Genomic DNA, 18,571 nt, shown 5'->3' on the forward strand with positions numbered 1-18,571 from the left:
ATTTGTGATATATATAACAAATATATTTGTTATATATATATATTTGTGATATATATATATATATATATTAATTTTTAGAAGACTTTGTAATTAATCACTAATTAGGATTACTGTTGTCTTAATCAATTTATCAAAAAAAATTCCAATTTTCATTATATATATCTATATATATATATATATATATATATATTTGTGATCATTTGTGTTTCATTTTAAAAGCCTCTCTCAATCAAATATTTGGTAACTTTAGCCCATAAAATCTTGTAAAGACTAATGTTATTTCGTTTCGAAAGGTTCGATTATCTGTTTTTAACGAAGAAAATATCCGGCGATCGATGTTTAAAATCTTATTTTGATATATATCAAGAAGTGATTGCAAGTCTGTATTTTGCCTCTGGCCTAATTGGCAATCCTGCTTGATCAGTTCCCTTCAAATATATTATACGATGATGACTTATTGATAATATGTTTATGAAATCCTGATTTTGACGTTGTCTCCCCGATAGAATGATAAAACCAATATTATTAAGATTTATAAAACAAACAAATATAATAAAAATGCATTATATGAAATAATTTGTTAATTAACGACGTCTTAAAGTTAAATATTCATAACTATTACTGATAAATGAAGACGAAGTAATAGTAAACATATTAAAAGAATAAAAAGTATAATTTGTTTTTTTTTCCTTCATGAATATGTGACTTTTAAATATGAAAATCCACAAATTTTGTTTAATTAAGGTTGGTGCTAAACTAACTAAGAATACATATGATATTATTTTTATTTTTCTACAATAACTAGCCTTCCAATATAATATATATATAATGCTAGAGTACTATATTAAGGACACGAGGGTTAACAATCTTTGGTGAAGTTTAATTTTTATCTTTACTCCAAATAATCTGAATTCTGTTTTGTCAATAAACAAATTCGTATTTAAAGATTGTGATAATTTATTTATTTATTTTTTTACAGGAAAAACTTATAATTTTATTGATCCAATGTAAGGTCTTTTGTTACAAAAACTTCCAACCCAAAAAAAAAATTCTCGTGTTCCTATATGATATGAGAGTGGGAAGGAAAAACAAAATGAACAAGAATATGTGCAACCACATTTGCTAATCTACGTACATGGAACAAATTAGCTTCTCGAAAGTAGCTCACTAAGTATCTAACTTATATGACAATTGCACCATTGTAGCTACGATATTCTTTCGGACAAGCTAAAAAATGTCGAAAACCAACATAAAATGAGATACAAGTCAATTTTGTGATACATATATCTTATTTGTGTCATTCATAAAAAAAATATTATTTTTATATCAAATGTATGAATTATTATCGTAAATATGAATATGACTTTGTCCCATAAAATCATGTCGCAAAAAACTTGTTAACATAATTTTGATATATTGTAACATTTAGTCGCAGGCCTATTCTATATATAATATATATATACAGATGATGGTGATTCGAATCTCCCAATTTTGAGTGCACGACCAATAACAATGTCGATACCTCGATCGCAGAGCGATCAACTCTTGTCCTCCTCCGCCTCCCCCGCCACCTCCTCCTCTTCATGGGACTGCATGCTGCCCGGACCGCCGTCCAAGAACAACGGCGGATCAGCTGATCTATCTTCAGCTGGCCTACTCGCCTACGCCTCCGGCAGCTCCGTCACCGTTCTCGACACCCATTCCATGCAGCTTGTCTCCACCATGCCCATGCCCCCGCCCTCTCCCTCTGCTGTCTCCCCTTTTATAACTGCTGTCCGATGGTCTCCGCTCTCACTCCCTCATCTCCTCCTCGAGAACTCATCCCCTCACCTTCTTCTCGCCGTGGGTGATCGCCATGGACGCATTTCGATCCTAGATTTCCGATCGAAGTCCCCGATACTGTTCTTGGACAGCAATACTTCTAATTCGTCTAAATTGGGCATTCAGGATCTCTGTTGGGTTCAGACCCGTTCCGAATCCTGGGGCCTCGCCGCCATTTCCGGCCCTTCATTGCTCTCTATTTACAATACCGCTTCGGGGAGATGTTTCTTTAAGTATGACGCTTCACCAGAGTACTTCTCCTGTCTCCGCCGCGACCCCTTTGATTCCCGTCATTTCTGTGTTCTGGGCCTCAAGGGCTTCTTGCTCTCGGTGAAATTGCTTGGTGACTCAGAGACCGATGTTGTTGTGAAAGAGCTTCAGATTCGTACTGAGGCCTCGGAACTGCAGAGACTGGAGAGGGATTCTCCTAGCAATGGTGGAGCGCCAGCTTCGGCGGCTTTCCCAAATTATCTGGTGAAATTTGCGTTCTCGCCACACTGGAAGCATGTGATATTAGTAGGCTTTCCTAGGGAGCTCGTCGTGTTCGACTTGCAGTATGAATCTGTTTTGTTTGCAACGGGCCTGCCAAGGGGATGCGGAAAGGTTTTAGATGTGTTGCCAGATGCGAGTATGGAGATATTTTACTGTGTTCATATGGATGGGAAGCTCACTACTTGGCGATGCAAAGAGTGAGTACTCAGCACAATAGATTGTTAAAAGTCACATGGCTATGGTGATGTTTAATTTGAATTATATATAGTGCTAAAAAAGGCACAATGACCGGCTCTTAATTTCCAATGAAGTTATTGATAGGTCGAGTTAAATGCTGAATTTGGTTGTGTGACAACAATTTATTGAGCAATGATGTTGGGACTCGATGCTTATTCTCCGTCATTCTTATAGTTGCTATGTGACATGAGAATGAATTTGAACTGAAAGGTATTTTCAATCTTCGAATAATGGAGCTGAAGTTTAATGAGCGTTTCAAAGTTTATTCTGGTATGATTGTGGAAAGAAACGGGTTCTAGAATTTATGAAACAACGAAAGGAAATGATAATGATTACTGCATCTACTTATAAAGTAAAACCCCTTTCTACATCTTTGCAGTTACGGGTATTTCTAACTTTATGTTTCCGTGTACGCATTAAGCCATAATATATGTTGACGATGTTCAAAGTTTTATGATTAAACATATGTATTTTTTCATTATTCTGATCTTATGAATGTTAGTAATGCAGTGATGCTTATGTATCTATTTTAAAGGATGAAGAACTGAATTTTATGAGATTTAAGTTCTATTACTGGCTTGCTATTTCTGGTCTTGCTAATAGAGTTTTGTACAGCAGAATGCCATAAAGTAAAATAAATTGTCTGATTGATAATTCGTTTTCGTACGCTATCATCATGTGCATAATTAGAAAAATCTCAGTTATCTAGATTTGAAATGTAATTATGCATGTTTATTTGTTTATTACCACAGAGGCGAGCAGGTGCACATTATGTGTTCAATGGACGAATTGATTCCCTTAATCGGTACATCTGTTCCTTCTCCATCACTTCTGGCTGTTACCATCTCCCAATTAGATTCAACACTCCAAGATATTGGCAAGCTTTGTTCGGATGCGACTTCACTTGATATAGATTTTGATAGTCCATTTGATTTTGTGGATGAATCTTCTATCATTTCTAAAACTCATTTAATATCAATTTCGGATGATGGGAAACTGTGGAAATGGTGCCTGATTGCTGAAGAATCCAGCGCTGTTCTGAAGGATATAGAGATTGTTAGTGAAATTGCAAAAGCCAGTAAAGTTCCAGAAGTTGAATCCCAGTTAGTTTTTTCAGCCAACGAATCTGCAATTAGCTCAGTTAACCAGCAAGATGATACATATAGAAGAAAGAACAGCCAATCTAGACATACCATTGCCGCAGATGAAGTTTTATATAAGGTAGGCTGTCTAGAGTATGTTAATGCGCGAAGCTAGTATTTTTTGTTTAGATTTAAATCTCTTTCATGTCAAACTTTGCTGTGATAGATTTGATGGCATGTAAATTTTCCATATTAATTTGAATATAATCTTTTGAAGATCCACTGGCAGCATGAGAAGAAACCAAGTGAAAGGATCAAAGGAATAAAAACTTAAAAATCATCTTATTATTTTCCAATTTTGCTAGTTGTCAGTAAATCAAGGTTATTTATCTGGCAATAACAAGAAGGCTTTAATTTCCACAATCAGATCATTTAGTGGATTCCGTACGAGTCACTGAACAAATTTCAGATGTCTGAGGCATGGTAGCTTCTAGATGTTATGATTGGTGCATGGTTTCTGCTGGTATAGTCAATTTGAAGAGTTACCAGGCCTTCATCTCTGACTTTCTTGTTTACATGTAAAACATTTATCAAAGTTTTGCAAAATCTTGAAAGTGATTTCGAGATGATGTTAGGTTTTTTTAATTTTTTTTTGTTGTTGGTGATAGGTGGATGAAAACATATTTTGTTTGAGTTGATGATTGATGTGCAAATATAATCAATTACGTGGAAAAATGAAGGGATTTGGGTGTTGAAAATCTTTTAATAAAAACCTTAGAAAGAGAGATGAAACCATTTGATTGTGAAGAGAAAACGAAGAAATGAGTTGAACCATCTTTTCAAAATAGAAGAAAAATTTCAATTTGAAAACAAAACAAATAAGGGCTTTGATTCTATCTCATGGTGTCGCCCTCAATGTTCAAAACTATTTACTTCATTAAGCTTTACGATGAACTGGGTCGAAAAAAATGCTCGAGGAATTGCTGGATAATACTGGGCTTAGCCCCTTAAAAATTTTACTAATTTGTAGGTACTTGATTCTGCTTTGCCGTTTTTCTGTTGAGGTTTTCAAACTCAAATTCTTTTAGGTTTCCTGTGATTGCAGGAAACAATATCATATGTTTATTTTGGATTTGGGTGGGGAACCGGCATGTAATATCCTGCAATTCACTAGAAACAATTTCCTGTGATTGCAGGAAACAATATCATATGTTTATTTTGGATTTGGGTGGGGAACCGGAATGTAATATCCTGCAATTCACTAGAAACAACAAGCCCTCACCTTTGTCTTTGTCTTTGCTATAATATTAACGCAGATTAACCTAGTTGGGCAACTGCATCTTCTCTCGTCAACAGTGACTATGTTGGCTGTACCATCTCCTTCGCTTACAGCTACTTTGGCACGTGAGTTCTCTCATTCTTTTATGTCATCCTTATAATCCTTTCTTCACTTCGACCCTGGTGGAAAGTCTTCTGATCCTCAAAATATAGAGTGAGTTTATCAAGATATTGGCAAACATTTTTTTTGTGTCAACTAATCATCCATCCGATGCATGAAGGTGGGGGAAATTCTCCTGCTGTAGCTGTTCCGCTAGTTGCTTTAGGAACTCAAAGTGGCACAGTTGATGTGATTGATATCTCTGCAAATGCTGTTGCTGCAAGTTTTTCCGTTCATAGTAGCATGGTCAGGGGATTACGCTGGCTGGGAAATTCAAGATTGGTTTCATTCTCTTATTCACAGGTCGGAACTGCCCAAGTTATTTTATGGTTATATGCCTCAGCCCTCAATCTTTGTCATGCATTCAAATATTATCATTATACTGCAGTTTTCACTCTAACATGGTTTGTGGAGTCAGGTAACCGAAAAAACAGGAGGATATGTTAATAGACTAGTTGTTACCTGCCTAAGAAGTGGCCTTAATCGAACATTTCGAACTATGCAAAAGCCAGAGAGAGCTCCAATTAGAGCATTGAGGGCTTCATCTTCTGGCAGGTTCGCTGATTTTTATAATGTACTTATTTGCTCTTTTTTTTACCTTTCCACTTTAACTGATAAGCGCACCGTCTTTTTGTCTCTTGCTGAACAAGCATAATAATATATCTCTAGCCCTAAAAATCAATTCTTTGCATTTGTTGTACATTCGAAAAAAGCAAAGGAGTTGAAGACCCATGTTTCATTTATGTGGATTTCAGAGTTTGATTTGTTTTGGTGAACCCACAAAGATCTTGTCGCCTGTCAAAATAAAACAACTTAAATAAACTTATACTAAGGCTTCCAGTTGATTACTTAGTCGTGACTTTACTACTTCACAATTTAAAAGGAGCTGTCAAAAACAGTATTTACACATGCTTGATTAGCTATTTAATTAGTAAAAAACAGGGATAGTTAGAACTGGAAAACATTGGTACAATAAACCAATTTTTCTACTCATGCTGTGACCATCGCTTTCTCCTCTTTCTCCCTTTTCCCTTTCAATTTCTATTTTTATCCAGTCATTTTTTATCCATTTCTCTTTGGTGTTGGTGGTATTGGACATTGGTTGTGATTGGGTTGGGGAAGATGGAAAGCTTAGTCAGGAGGTTGGTTGATTCTTACTTGCTTTATTTGATCACATTGAGTTAGACGACTCACATTACTGGTAGTGGCCTCGCTAATTGCTATGTTCGTGAAGTTCTGATCTGCAGAGATGGGCATTTACAGGTCTCCCATGAGCCTTTCTAGCCAAAGCATTTCACATATACCCTGTACAATAGCTTTAAATTCTGCTTCCTCCGTTCCCTTTAAATTCTGCTTTCACCATTCCCACATGACTAAATTCACCACGATTTTGTACGATACCTGGCAGTTTTTTTATTATCTTCAACTCCAAGGCCTATCAACAGTCTTCAAAGGTTTCAATATCCATACTTTATTTTCCTGAGCATCAACCCTTTAGGTCGAGTTTCTTTCTGATGTTAAAGAATTTGTCAGATTGCTATAGATGTTGCTAAGTTCTAGAGTGCACGAACTAATTTATAATGATTAACCACAAGTGTATATCAGGTCATGCAAGAAAGAGAGAATTTTCTAGCTAACACTTGTATTTTCATTTCTCAACTGGAGGATAATCTACTACCACCTTTCTTCAGTAGGGTCACAATCAGGTTTGCGCCTTAATTTCCCCTTTTCCTTGTGTAAATCGAGTGTATATCTCCATTGAGAAATGAAAATTCGATCGCACTTTTTTAAATCTCTCTTCCAAAGTACCACTTACAATTCTTCAAAATTTATGCTTAGAATCCTGTCTCCAACTGCTACTTAAACTCTTGGATTTAACGTGTATCATCTTCAGTTGTTAAGATGGATCACCTCTCATCCTCCTATCTTGATGAAAGTTGCATGATCTACATATCCTTGCTAGTATCCCAGGCTAGCAAGGGTGATATTACACTAGGTTTGTAAAGTTTGTTGGACTCGTGAGAACATAAGTTATACATCCCAAGGAATTAAGAATTTTTGTGATTGGAAATCCATCAGTTAAACATTACAAGGGTCAGGAATTGAAGTTTTTGAGAAGGACGATTTAAGAGGTGTGAAACAATAAGATTGGGTCCCCACTCCTGTAAGATTTCTGGGATTGCAGTAGTTAGCGTAATAGTACCAGTGAATAATACGAGATGTTAATTTTTTGGTCTCAGTCACTCCATTGTCTCGAGTCTACAGACACGAGGGATGTTATGGCATTGGTAAAGGATCTATTTATAGGGCGATTGAGCGGTTGGTCATTTAGAACGTTGATTTGTTGGTGGCTTTTTCTGCCTTTTCTACCTATTTTGGATGAAATAAGTTCAGACTCGTATTCTCAAGAGAACCTCACGATCTTGTTGCTCAAGAATTTGGAATATTAACTCTGATATTTTATTCCACTTGTTTTCTCTCTTAAATACAAATAGAATACTATTTCAATCAGGAAACCATTGACTAATCATGCAAGAAAAATAAGAAAGCACAATAAATTAGGAAACTAGAATCCTAAGGTTTTAGAACTGGTTGAAATCTTTATTCCTTGATTAAAGTTGGCTGATATCCTTAATTTTGGTCATCGTTATCCCTTGACTGTATCTGGTTGATATCCTCGTTGAGCTGCTGGTTTGGATCGTTATGTGCCCTAGTTCAGGCTTTTGTGCCCGTTACAGATGTGACCTAAGATTTTATCATCAATAACATATTGAGTCAGTTGAAAAAGATATTTTTAAATTTTATATTAGGAAGAGTTGGATGAATGTTTTTAAATTTTCTTTTCGATAAGTTTATGACATTGTTAGAATACTCTGCAAGCGAGACTTTTCTTTTTGATGAGAATGAATTATATTACTTCTCTAGCACAAGAAGACTATCCTCAGAAAAGGGACGTGATAATAACCAATATTTACATCACATATCAGTCATTAAATATTTTCCCAACATTTTTATGCATACAAATTCCGAAATCATGAGGTTTGCTGAATATTGTCCTTGGGATTTAAAGCCATAGCAGTACCCTCTTCTTCCAATACCAAACTCAACCCTAATGCTTCTTTATAATTTCAAAGTGTAAGTGATTTGCTTGCATGCATTTGTTTGATGCTTGCTTCCTTTCCTTGTCATGCTATCTTATGCAATTTGTTCTTCCATGGTATGGCTGCAATTTCTTTCAGATATCTTTTGATCTTGTTTCGAGATGCTCCTGTAGAGGTTTGGGCAATGACAAAGACTCCAATAATGGGAAGTTTTGCCAATTCTGGTTATTTTTCTGTCATTCTTGATTTTAGCAAGACATTGTTTCTTTTGCTTGACTAAGTGTGTCTGGATGTTTTGATAACCAATTCATTCTTCAACAGTTTAAGGTTCAGATGTTTTCTGGTAAATGATCAGACTGCTAATCAATTTTTCGCTGTGTCCATTTAAAGACTTTTCCTCCATATGTGGCTGTATGCAGTGGTTCTTAATGAGCCATGGAGCTTTTTTTATAGAATGTTTGAGATAGCTCCATCTTTGAATTCTATCCCCTGATCTTCTGTACCATATGCAGCTGTTTTGAAAGTCCTTTGCTTCCACTTTTTTAATCAGATTTTTTTTTTACTTTGACACAACGAATAAAAATTGTTGTTGGTTGTGTAAACTATTGATTATTTGACCTGAAAATCTGCGGTAAAAATGAATTTTTTATTGTTTTATCATGCAGCTGCGGTCGTTAGCCCTGCCATTCACTGTTCTTGAATGGACACTTCCCACAGTTCCTAGGCCAACTCAAAGTACACCTTCAAGAACCTCGTCATTTTTATCCAGAGACCGTGTTGGGATGCCTCCATCTGGGTCTTCTTCTCCTACTAAAGCCCCTTCATCAGGTTCTAGTCATCACTTTTTGCTGGAGAAGTTATATATATTGATCAGTCCTTAGCTCTGATCCTTCTTTGTTCTGGATTCCATCACAATTACATGCAATAGTTCATCTTTTGCAGAAGGAGCTGATGGATCTCAAGATGAATTTTCGGAAAGCTTTGCATTTGCTTTGGTCAACGGTGCACTTGGAGTTTTTGAGGTTCATGGACGAAGAATCCGAGATTTCAGGCATGCTTATTTTCTTCCTCAGTTTGTAATTGTTTAAAGATGTGATTTTTAGTAGACCAATTACATTATCTATGCACATTGGACTCAATTGGGTTTTAGTAAGAATCCGTTTGAAATCACAGGTATCACATTGGTGATTGATCTTATTCCTTGACAATTGGATAGTATGAGAGTTTTTATTTGAAATGGGATATTTGTTTTGTTAATCACATTTATATATACACATGCCAAAACCTAAAAAGAACATCTTGGCAAAATTTTGAGACCATTTAAAGTGGTACTCTCCACTAAAACAAATTTGATCTTATATAAGACTTTTATTGTTTGCTTAAGAAACTTTTTGTATAAAAATGCTTTGAGTATCCAAAAACTTTTTATCCAGTTTTCAACGTTCTTATTAATATCATCCAGAAGTATCTCTTATGCATTTTACTTCTCCTCTATGTTTACCAAGTAACCATATTGTATTGCGGATGTGTGGTATATCATGGATTTCTTTCTTTATATTACCATTTTCTCAACACCATGAATGCTCTCTGACTCCTGTTACCATTTTTCAATTTTTCATCATGTCAGACCTAAGTGGCCATCTTCATCTTTTGTTTCCTCGGATGGATTAATTACGGCAATGGCCTATCGCTTGCCTCATGTAGTATGTACCATTTCAGACCAATTAACCAATATTGAGTTTACATGTTTTTTACTTAATTGGAAGATTTCATATTAGAAGCTTTGCATCCCCATCTCAGGTTATGGGGGACAGGTCAGGGAACATACGCTGGTGGGATGTGACTACTGGTCAATCATCCTCATTCAACACTCACAGGGATGGTATTAAGAGAATTAAGTTCTCACCGGTAGTTCCTGGAGACAGGAGCCGTGGGCGCATTGCTGTTCTATTCTATGACAACACATTTTCTGTGTTTGACCTTGTAAGTTTACAAGACACTAGTTGATAATATTGGCGCATGTTATGCTGTCTTCACATATCTCTTTGGAAGTTATCTTGATGATAGTGTGTGGAAGACTGAGGCAATGTTTGGTTTTTCTTTCATTGTTTGCCAAAAAATTATTTTCTGAAAATAATTGGACAAGAATGCTATTTACTTATGGTTTTATTTGAATGGGATATATTTATTGTAGATGTCATACAATATTAGTTCGTGATATCATATTGTAGATATATTATATATCGAATTAAGAAATAAAATAAAGGTATAGTACTTTAGAAGGTTTGTGTAAAATTAAAGTAAAAATTTGATTAAATTCTGAGTCCTGAGTTGGATGGAGGAAGTAAATATATTATGGAGGTAGAATATTAAAATGAAACTGTAATATTTGGTTTCATTTTTTGGGCATGGAGGGATAGAAAGTGGATGCAAGACATAGCATAAATGATTTTATGGTATTGTCAGCAAAATCAACCATACACTTGTAAAAAATTTCCACTTTCCCGAATCACCTGTTTTAAATTTTTGAATTAGGAAACCATTTCTTCCCTGGTTCTATCAATCAAAGTACTTTAAAAGGCCATGCAAATGTCAAGCTTCGATTCACTTGTTCTCATGTGGATCTTGAATAACTCTCTCTTTGATTTTGATATTTTTAATTGTTTGTGATTTACAGGACTCACCTGATCCAATGGCTAATTCTCTTTTGCAACCCCAATTTCCTGGAACACTTGTACTTGAACTTGATTGGATGCCATTGCGAACAAATAAGAATGATCCGTTGGTGCTGTGCATTGCTGGAGCTGATAGTAGTTTCCGTCTTGTTGAAGTTACTGTGTACGTTCCTTCAAGTTTGGCACAAGTTTTGAATGTTTTATATTTTGAACAACTAAAATGCTCATTTTTATGCTCATAAAATGAATGTTAAGCTGCCAGAACAACACATTAACTTCTTCCCCTGACAGTAATTTTAATTTTGCAATCGGCCAAATTTTGTATGTCTGCTTATCAACTTATCATAAGACATAAATATTGTTTGGTCCTATTTTCATCAGAACTGTTGTGATCTTTGTAAGAATACTAGGGCACAGTCGGTTTAGAGGATTACAAACTGTAAAATATTAATATGAAAAAAGTGAAATAAGAATGGAAAAAGCACGTCAAAAGTGAAGATCGTGGGTCACAGAAATTAAGAATCACCGTTATAAATTTCCACATTGCCATCGTTTAGTTTAAATCTTCCCCTGGATTTTTTTCTGGATCAAGCCACCCACAATATCATCAGAGCAGTCTTTATGAGAAAATGGGTCAAACATGGACATGTAACTGTGTTCACTAGTAAATAAAATCAGTTCCTTCTTAAAGGAGCTTCTGTTTTATCATATACTTGGATAATTGATGGCTATTGAAAGCGAACTGTTTATGTGTCATATCTACTGTATGTTTGGGCATAACCCCGTTATAAATTTATGTACGTTTTACTTGGCTTTGGAATTAATATGTGATGGCAAATACCTTCACATGCAGAAGTGACGTGAAACTTGGGGGTATTGGTGCTCAATCCCGGTCCATGAAGGAAAGATTTCGGCCCGTACCTTTACTTTCTCCTGTATTGCTCCCCACACCACATGCCCTGGTATCTTCCGATTCTTGACCTGGTAGTTCAATAGAGAGAGATTGTAATCCTATGCAGTTTGATGGATTGCATTTTGTTATTTTGTCACCGAGCATTGATTCATGATAATATATACTAGTTATAATTCAATAGTCTAATGACTTGGAGGTTTCATGTTGGAGGTAATGTCCTCTAGGTCCTACTATTTTGTTCGCTAAAATTTCCATTGTTTGATAGTTAATCAGGACAACATTCTATGAACATCGGCGATCATTAAGAGTTAAAATTGATCTTAAGAAAACCTTCCAACTTCCATCTATTGCTGATTTTAGATATTTCTTCATTAAAGGCGTTGCGGATGATCATACAGTTGGGTGTAAAGCCTGCATGGTTTGATGCCTTTAATACAGCAATGAATATCGTAGATTCACATACTCCAAGAACCCCATCTGATGGAGATTTTCGTGGTTATATGATGGATTTACCGCGTGTTGGTGACACTGTAGTTCCAGAGATGCTTCTCAAAGTATTAGAGCCTTACCGTAAAGAAGGTCTGTTTCTTTCTTGTTTACAAACATGTAGAGTTCTTGGATCTTAAGCATTTAATGACATTTATCTCTCTTTGTTTTCTATTAAGGCTGCCTGCTTGATGACGATAAAGTTAGACTATACTCTAAAGTTGTTCAAAAAGACTCGTCGTTGAGGTTGGCATTTGCTGCTGCTGTCTTTGGTGACTCCATGGAATCACTATTTTGGCTACAACTGCCTCATGCTCTCAACCACTTGATGTTTAAAATGGCCAATAAGTCTCCACAAAAAGTCCCAACATCAGCTCAAACTCCTGAGATAGACGAGGCATCAATGTTGAGTAGGATATCGTCTAAAGGGAAATCAGGGCCTGAATCGGGGAAAAAGAATTTGTTGGTTAGTTTTCATCGTTGTTGATATCAACTTAGCTATGATGCCTTTTTGTTTGTATGATAAGAGTCATGCTGTGTCAATGCATATATCATATGCTATACTTGAGAATTTTCTTAGGTACTTTTCTCATGACCAGATTAATGGCCAACTTAGACTTATGGCTTTTCAACCAGAAGAACTGTGCGAGCGTGCAACCGAACGGATTACTTGGCATGAGAAATTAGAAGATGAAGAGGCTATTCAAAACCGTGTACATGAGTGAGTTATTCCTCTAAAATTATCCTTCACTCACGAGACAATGGAAACTGTCAATGGGCTGTTTGCATTGCCGCCATATCACATGCTTTTTTTTTTTTTTTAGCCATGGCCTCTATGGACTGTATTTAAGAATTCTATTACCAACTTTGGAGGTTTACAATCGTTTCCTATAAAAAAACTTTGAAGGTTTACAGTTCTTCAATTACAATTATTCTTTGATCCAGATAGCAATTGCCTTTGTGATAGTTAATAGTTAAACCAGAGTCATGTCTGTGTTGTGCATTATTCTATTTGATAGATTCAGCTATATTTAAGATTTAGTGCTTTTTGGTTAAGTGGCTATTGGGTGATTGGATTTGGCATATTTGTTCATCACTGTGAAGCTAAAATATTCGTAAATAATCTCATAGTTTCATTTTTTGTTCATAAATAGAATGTGACGTATTAAGACTCAATTTGCTTTTAGTCAGAAAATACTGAACATGATATTTGAATTTGATTAGGGTAATTAGAAAATAACCTTGGTCAAACTTTTTTTAAAAACAATGACTCTTAAATTGTATTTGAAAACATCCAAATTTGATAACACTCAAATATAATTTGAGAGAGTATTTTTTAAAAATGAAGTTTGCTTATTCCGCCAAATATCCCAATTTGATTTGGACCCTTTATTTTGATCTAAGCATAATAGGATGGATGGTCACAGAGATTAGGCATCTTCCTTTTATCATTATGTTTAATAGCTCTATTCTTCCTGCATAGTTAAGTTGAATTTGTTAGTTCACTTGCTTTATGATACATGAAATATTCCTTGAACTCCCTGGAGTGATGGTGCTAATGGATATGTTTGTCAGTTTAATCAAGTTGAGACAGTGATTTGTGATTAGTTCTGGACAGATTTATAAACATGCTCGTATCTATCTGCAATAGATGTTATTGCATGACAGAAGCCAGGTTTAGATGCCTTAGAATCACAAAATGGTAGTCGATTTCCAGGTTGGTAGTTACAAGAGGAACATGATTGGTATACCTAATACTTTTGGATTTTGGATCTGGAGAAATGTAATTTAATACCAATGTTCTTTACAGTTGCAGAGCGTAAAGATGATTGTGATAAGTGTCACGTTCAAATAATGTGGAGGAAGAGTCATTTTGAACTTGTCATTTTGAATTTTGAACTTGTCATTCAATTCAAAATTTAAAAAGACATCAAATTTATATTTCTTTTTAATTTTTATATATATAAAAAGTAGTGAATGAAAACCTTTGAAGCTCGGAGGCACTCCATGTGTCTAGTGTTGACTGCTCCTGCTTTAAGTGTAATGTGTGCTCATGGTTTTGCACTCAAGTTAATGGACATTCTTAATGAATTATACATAACCTCAATGTATGTTTCACATCATTGGATCCAAGTAAATTTTATTTTCTTGATGGTCAGACTTGTTTCAGTTGGTAACTTGGAAGCTGCTGTTAGTTTATTGCTCTCAACTCCTCCAGAGAGTTCTTACTTCTATGCAAATGCTTTACGAGCTGTTGCTCTTTCTTCTGCTGTGTCCAGTTCTCTGCTTGAACTGGCTGTGAAGGTATGTACTTGTTTCTTCTGAACTACTTTGTTGACGCCCGTAATATTTATTGATTTGATATTTGTGAATTGTGAATAGGTAGTTGCAGCCAACATGGTCAGGTCTGATAGATCATTATCTGGCACACATCTGCTTTGTGCTGTAGGGAGATACCAGGAAGCTTGCTCTCAGGTAGCATTTTATCTGTGTGATATGTGCACGCACACACACATTAAAGACGAGCTTTTTACCCTGCTATGATTTTGATTTTATTATGCATAATTCCAATGTACACCATGACACGCACAGCACGTGTTATGACTCTTTTCTAATGCAAGTAAGTTGTGCCTTGGGGATCCAGTACAACCACTGTTCTCGCTTAAGCTTCAATATGCTTAAGATCGATTGAACAACCACTTTTTAGAACACAATATTTCATTTATTTTTTGGAATGAAATGTTTANCTTATTTTAAAATTTTGAAAATGTTTTTTTTACGCTTGCGTGAAAAAGCTTGAAACTCGACCTTCACGCTTCGACGCACTTTGCGCTTTCAGAACCTTGGTTACACCCAGTAAGGCGGCATGTTCAATACTTATGAAATACATTTTATCATTGCTTCCAGTTGTTCTCTCAAGGTGCATCTCAAAATGTGATTGTTAAAGCTTTCTAAGATCTAACTCAGGGCTATTTATGTTGGCTTGTTTATTCTTCTTGTCCTCTCTTGTTGGGCCTCTTGCTATGGATTATGCCCAGCTCTCTTGCCTCTCTCTCTCTCCGTGTCCCCTTTTAATTACACGATGAGCTCACCCAGCTCCACCAGAATAAACCTTCGTAACTGATATCAAAAAGTTCGGAAAAAACTAGTCAAAGAGATCAAGAAAGAAAGGGATGCTATTCTTATGTTTGCTTATATGAAGTTCCATCTCTTCTCAGTTGCAGGATGCTGGACGATGGACTGATGCTGCAACACTAGCTGCTACACATTTAAAAGGGTCTGATTATGCAAGGTGCGTTCCATCTTAAGTTCAGAATCAAGTTTATCTTCCAACTTTATTAGAACTATGCACGAATACCATTTTGTTCATTTAATGTTGCAAGCTTATTTACACAGATGGCTTTCTATTTTTAGTAGGAACACAGTGGAATTTAAAAAGAAAATTAGTTTAAACCTCGGTTCTGCTCTCTAGGTTTTTTTAGGGGTTACTCCATTTTTGTTCTCTCAAAAAGCCCCAGTTTCACTCTCTAGTACCAATCCCTATGATGGTTTGAAGCTACCGAAAAACATAACAAAATGCATTTATTGTTGTAACTGACATTGCTCAACCACCCTCGATGTAAACCAAACCAGGTTTTTCCCATTTGATTCTGGTTTTCTACTAATTACTGCACTCCTCGGCATCTCTACTGGATCACCAAGCTACCGCCACCAAACTGTCCATATCGTTTTCTTGGCTCTTGCTCAACAATATATGATTAATTACCCTTTTTATACTTTCATGTGCGTCAACTCCTTGTTCAGAGTGCCACAATGTTATGTGATATCCTGTCAAACTAGAAGGCATTGTTATTGCATCCTGGCCCAAAATTTGCCATATTATTTTTCTCTTCTTTATTTTGTGTTGGACTCTCACGATTTCTGCCCCTCCGGTAATGTAATTTCACGTATCTGTTTTAATGGTGTGGAGAGTGTCGTAAAATTTTAAGATATACTTTATTGGAAGAGAATATAATATAAATCTAATCTAATATGATATAACAGTAGACTATTTTTGGTGAGTGATGTAATGCTATATTCAATATAATGATTCTGTTGTTACGTCTGAAAATGGGTGAAATGAATTTTGAAGAAATGTAAGCAAAACTGTTACACTTGGTTTTACAATTGAAATGGGGCTTGGAAATGAATGCAAATACACATTGCCCACAATTTTCCAACTGTATTCTTAACAGTATATGTTCATGCTTTGTTGATTTGTTTGGACCTTATATTTGATCTACCAAAACAAAACATATGATAGCATTAAAAAAGCGGAAGAATAAGTAAGAAATAGCTGGTCAAAGGGAAAGAATCCTTATATAATGCTTGTAACATCTTTCAAGAGTTGATTCTTCAAGGGTTAAATGACTGTAGCTTGTATGTATGTGAAACAATCCACAGGGTATTGCAAAGATGGGCCGAACAAGTTCTGTACGCTGAACATAACCTTTGGAGGTATCATTCTTAAAAAAACAGTCAGTTCTAGAATGATGTCACTGTTTCATTTTAATGCAACCGCAACCATGTTTCAATGTAGGGCTTTGATCTTGTATGTTGCAGCTGGTGCCTTGCAAGAGGCACTGGCAGCACTTCGGGAAGCACAGCTGCCTGACACAGCAGCAATGTTCATACTTGTTTGCCGTGAAATCCATGCCAAATTTCTCTCTAACTTGGATTCTGAGGAAGAGGCGTCTTCAATCAAAGATAAGCTGTCAAACTTACCTGGCCTGAACCCCGTAAACGATGATGTCATTGCAGTTGGTGAATATTATGGACAGTACCAAAGGAAACTAGTACATTTGTGCATGGACTCTCAACCTTATACTGACTAAACAGCGTTAGTAGCTCTAATTTCTCAGCATGGACTCTCAGCCTTGCACTGTTCTACCAAGTATTTTTGATAGCATATGCTTATATTAATGTGTGTGGTTCCTCGTTTATTTGCTTTTCATGATTTGTCCCATAATCTTTGCAGATCCCGACCCTCCTCTGCGGTAACCTCCCATGCGTTGATATTTTTCGAACTTAGCATAGTTCCAACAAATGCGTGCAGGATTTTCGAATGTTCAGATTGCAACGAATTGATGGATTTATTTCATTATAGTCGGCTGGCCAAAAAATTTTCAGGCGTGTAGGCAACGCAACACTGAAGAAGAATTACTGAATCACCGCCTGAAAAGTGACATGCATGCATTACCAAAGCGTTGTTTGTGGTGTAATTGTTCCATTGTTATACATGCAATGTTATTTTTGGCATTTTGCACATAATTTTCGAATCCAAGTAGTTGTAATGTGTATTTTTTTCACAATATTACAAAAATTCAGTGTACGTGTAGCAACGTCTAGGTTCAGTTATTCAAACGTGGGAATTAATGAAAATAATTGTTTATTATAATTTCTGTTCGTTTAAATGCATTTATTTATTCCATTATAGAATGTTGGCTTCATTAGTCTTCATTTGGATTTATCAATGAGATAACATTTATCTATTCAGTGATATCAAAATTGTATATCCAATTGGTGATTACCACTTCATTAGTGAAAACATTTGATAGACATCATGGTGTGTGTATATCTATTATATATATAAATATATGACTTTATATGTGAATTTTCATTTGTCTCCTTATTAATTGTTTGTTTTACATTAATTGATTATTTTAAATATGTCTTTTCATTATCTTCATTCATATTTTAAATATGTATGATTATTAATATGTTACCCACATTATAATAATCTATTTTTATTCAATGATATCTTTTCATTATATAAATTAGTATTTGGTTTTTTTTATGCCTACTCACATTATACTATGTTATTTTTAATCTAATGATTTAGATTTGTTATTTATCTTTTCATTATGTAAATTAAATTAATTAAATTTTAGAAATAACTAATTATCGAATTGTGAATTTTCTTTGGAATTTTTTTTTTCATTTTCTCATGTGACAGTTTGTTAGAATTTATGTGTTTAAATTAAAGTTTTTTGCAACCGAAATTTTTTTGCGGTTTATATTTATAAGTTATTTAAATAAATAAAACACGACAAAAGATCGTTGTGATTTGAGCTGTCAATTTGGGTTGGGTCTGTCGTTTTGGCCTGCACCGCCAAACAATTTATGTGAGTTGGGTTGAAATTTTGTTGACTCATTTAAATGTGAGCCTAAATGAGCTCGCACGAGTTTATATTAAATATATATATATATAATATTATCAATTTTCGATCATGAATTCTTGATATAAAATAAAAAATATCGGTTTGATTTCAAAATTGTGATGTTAC

The 18,571-nt window shown here is 35.2% G+C and overlaps 1 protein-coding gene across 5 annotated transcripts; it reads left to right on the forward strand.

Moving 5' to 3' along the window:
* Positions 1 to 1,466: 1,466 nt before the first annotated feature.
* On the forward strand, positions 1,467 to 17,700 carry LOC140991569 (uncharacterized). Of its 5 annotated transcripts, none has more exons than XR_012177928.1 (21): positions 1,469 to 2,510; positions 3,303 to 3,771; positions 4,949 to 5,036; positions 5,192 to 5,373; positions 5,489 to 5,625; positions 8,310 to 8,375; positions 8,836 to 8,999; positions 9,114 to 9,222; positions 9,799 to 9,874; positions 9,972 to 10,154; positions 10,849 to 11,009; positions 11,700 to 11,808; positions 12,137 to 12,338; positions 12,425 to 12,711; positions 12,845 to 12,966; positions 14,405 to 14,549; positions 14,628 to 14,720; positions 15,464 to 15,537; positions 16,689 to 16,742; positions 16,825 to 17,208; positions 17,341 to 17,700. XR_012177928.1 is itself a non-coding variant. In XM_073461592.1 (21 exons), the coding sequence occupies exons 1-20, from the start codon at positions 1,513 to 1,515 to the stop codon at positions 17,117 to 17,119; spliced, it is 4,011 nt and encodes a 1,336-aa protein (XP_073317693.1). In that variant the 5' UTR covers positions 1,469 to 1,512; the 3' UTR covers positions 17,120 to 17,124; positions 17,263 to 17,700. The 5 variants fall into 5 exon arrangements, 4 of the variants coding, with proteins under 4 accessions (XP_073317695.1, XP_073317693.1, XP_073317694.1 ...); XM_073461592.1 differs by having other exon boundaries at positions 11,703 to 11,808; positions 16,825 to 17,124; positions 17,263 to 17,700; XM_073461591.1 differs by having other exon boundaries at positions 1,470 to 2,510; positions 16,825 to 17,124; positions 17,263 to 17,700.
* The last annotated feature ends 871 nt before the right edge of the window (positions 17,701 to 18,571 follow it).

Source organism: Primulina huaijiensis, chromosome 13, assembly GCF_012295235.1.
Source record: "Primulina huaijiensis isolate GDHJ02 chromosome 13, ASM1229523v2, whole genome shotgun sequence".
Taxonomy (NCBI): domain Eukaryota; kingdom Viridiplantae; phylum Streptophyta; class Magnoliopsida; order Lamiales; family Gesneriaceae; genus Primulina; species Primulina huaijiensis.

Coding starts and splice junctions, on each gene's coding strand:
- LOC140991569 (XM_073461591.1), top strand. CDS start 1,513: ATGTCGATACCTCGATCGCAGAGCGATCAACTCTTGTCCTCCTCCGCC. Junction 5,037..5,191: donor GCTTACAGCTACTTTGGCAC/GTGAGTTCTCTC, acceptor CGATGCATGAAG/GTGGGGGAAATTCTCCTGCT. Junction 12,712..12,844: donor CGGGGAAAAAGAATTTGTTG/GTTAGTTTTCAT, acceptor TCTCATGACCAG/ATTAATGGCCAACTTAGACT.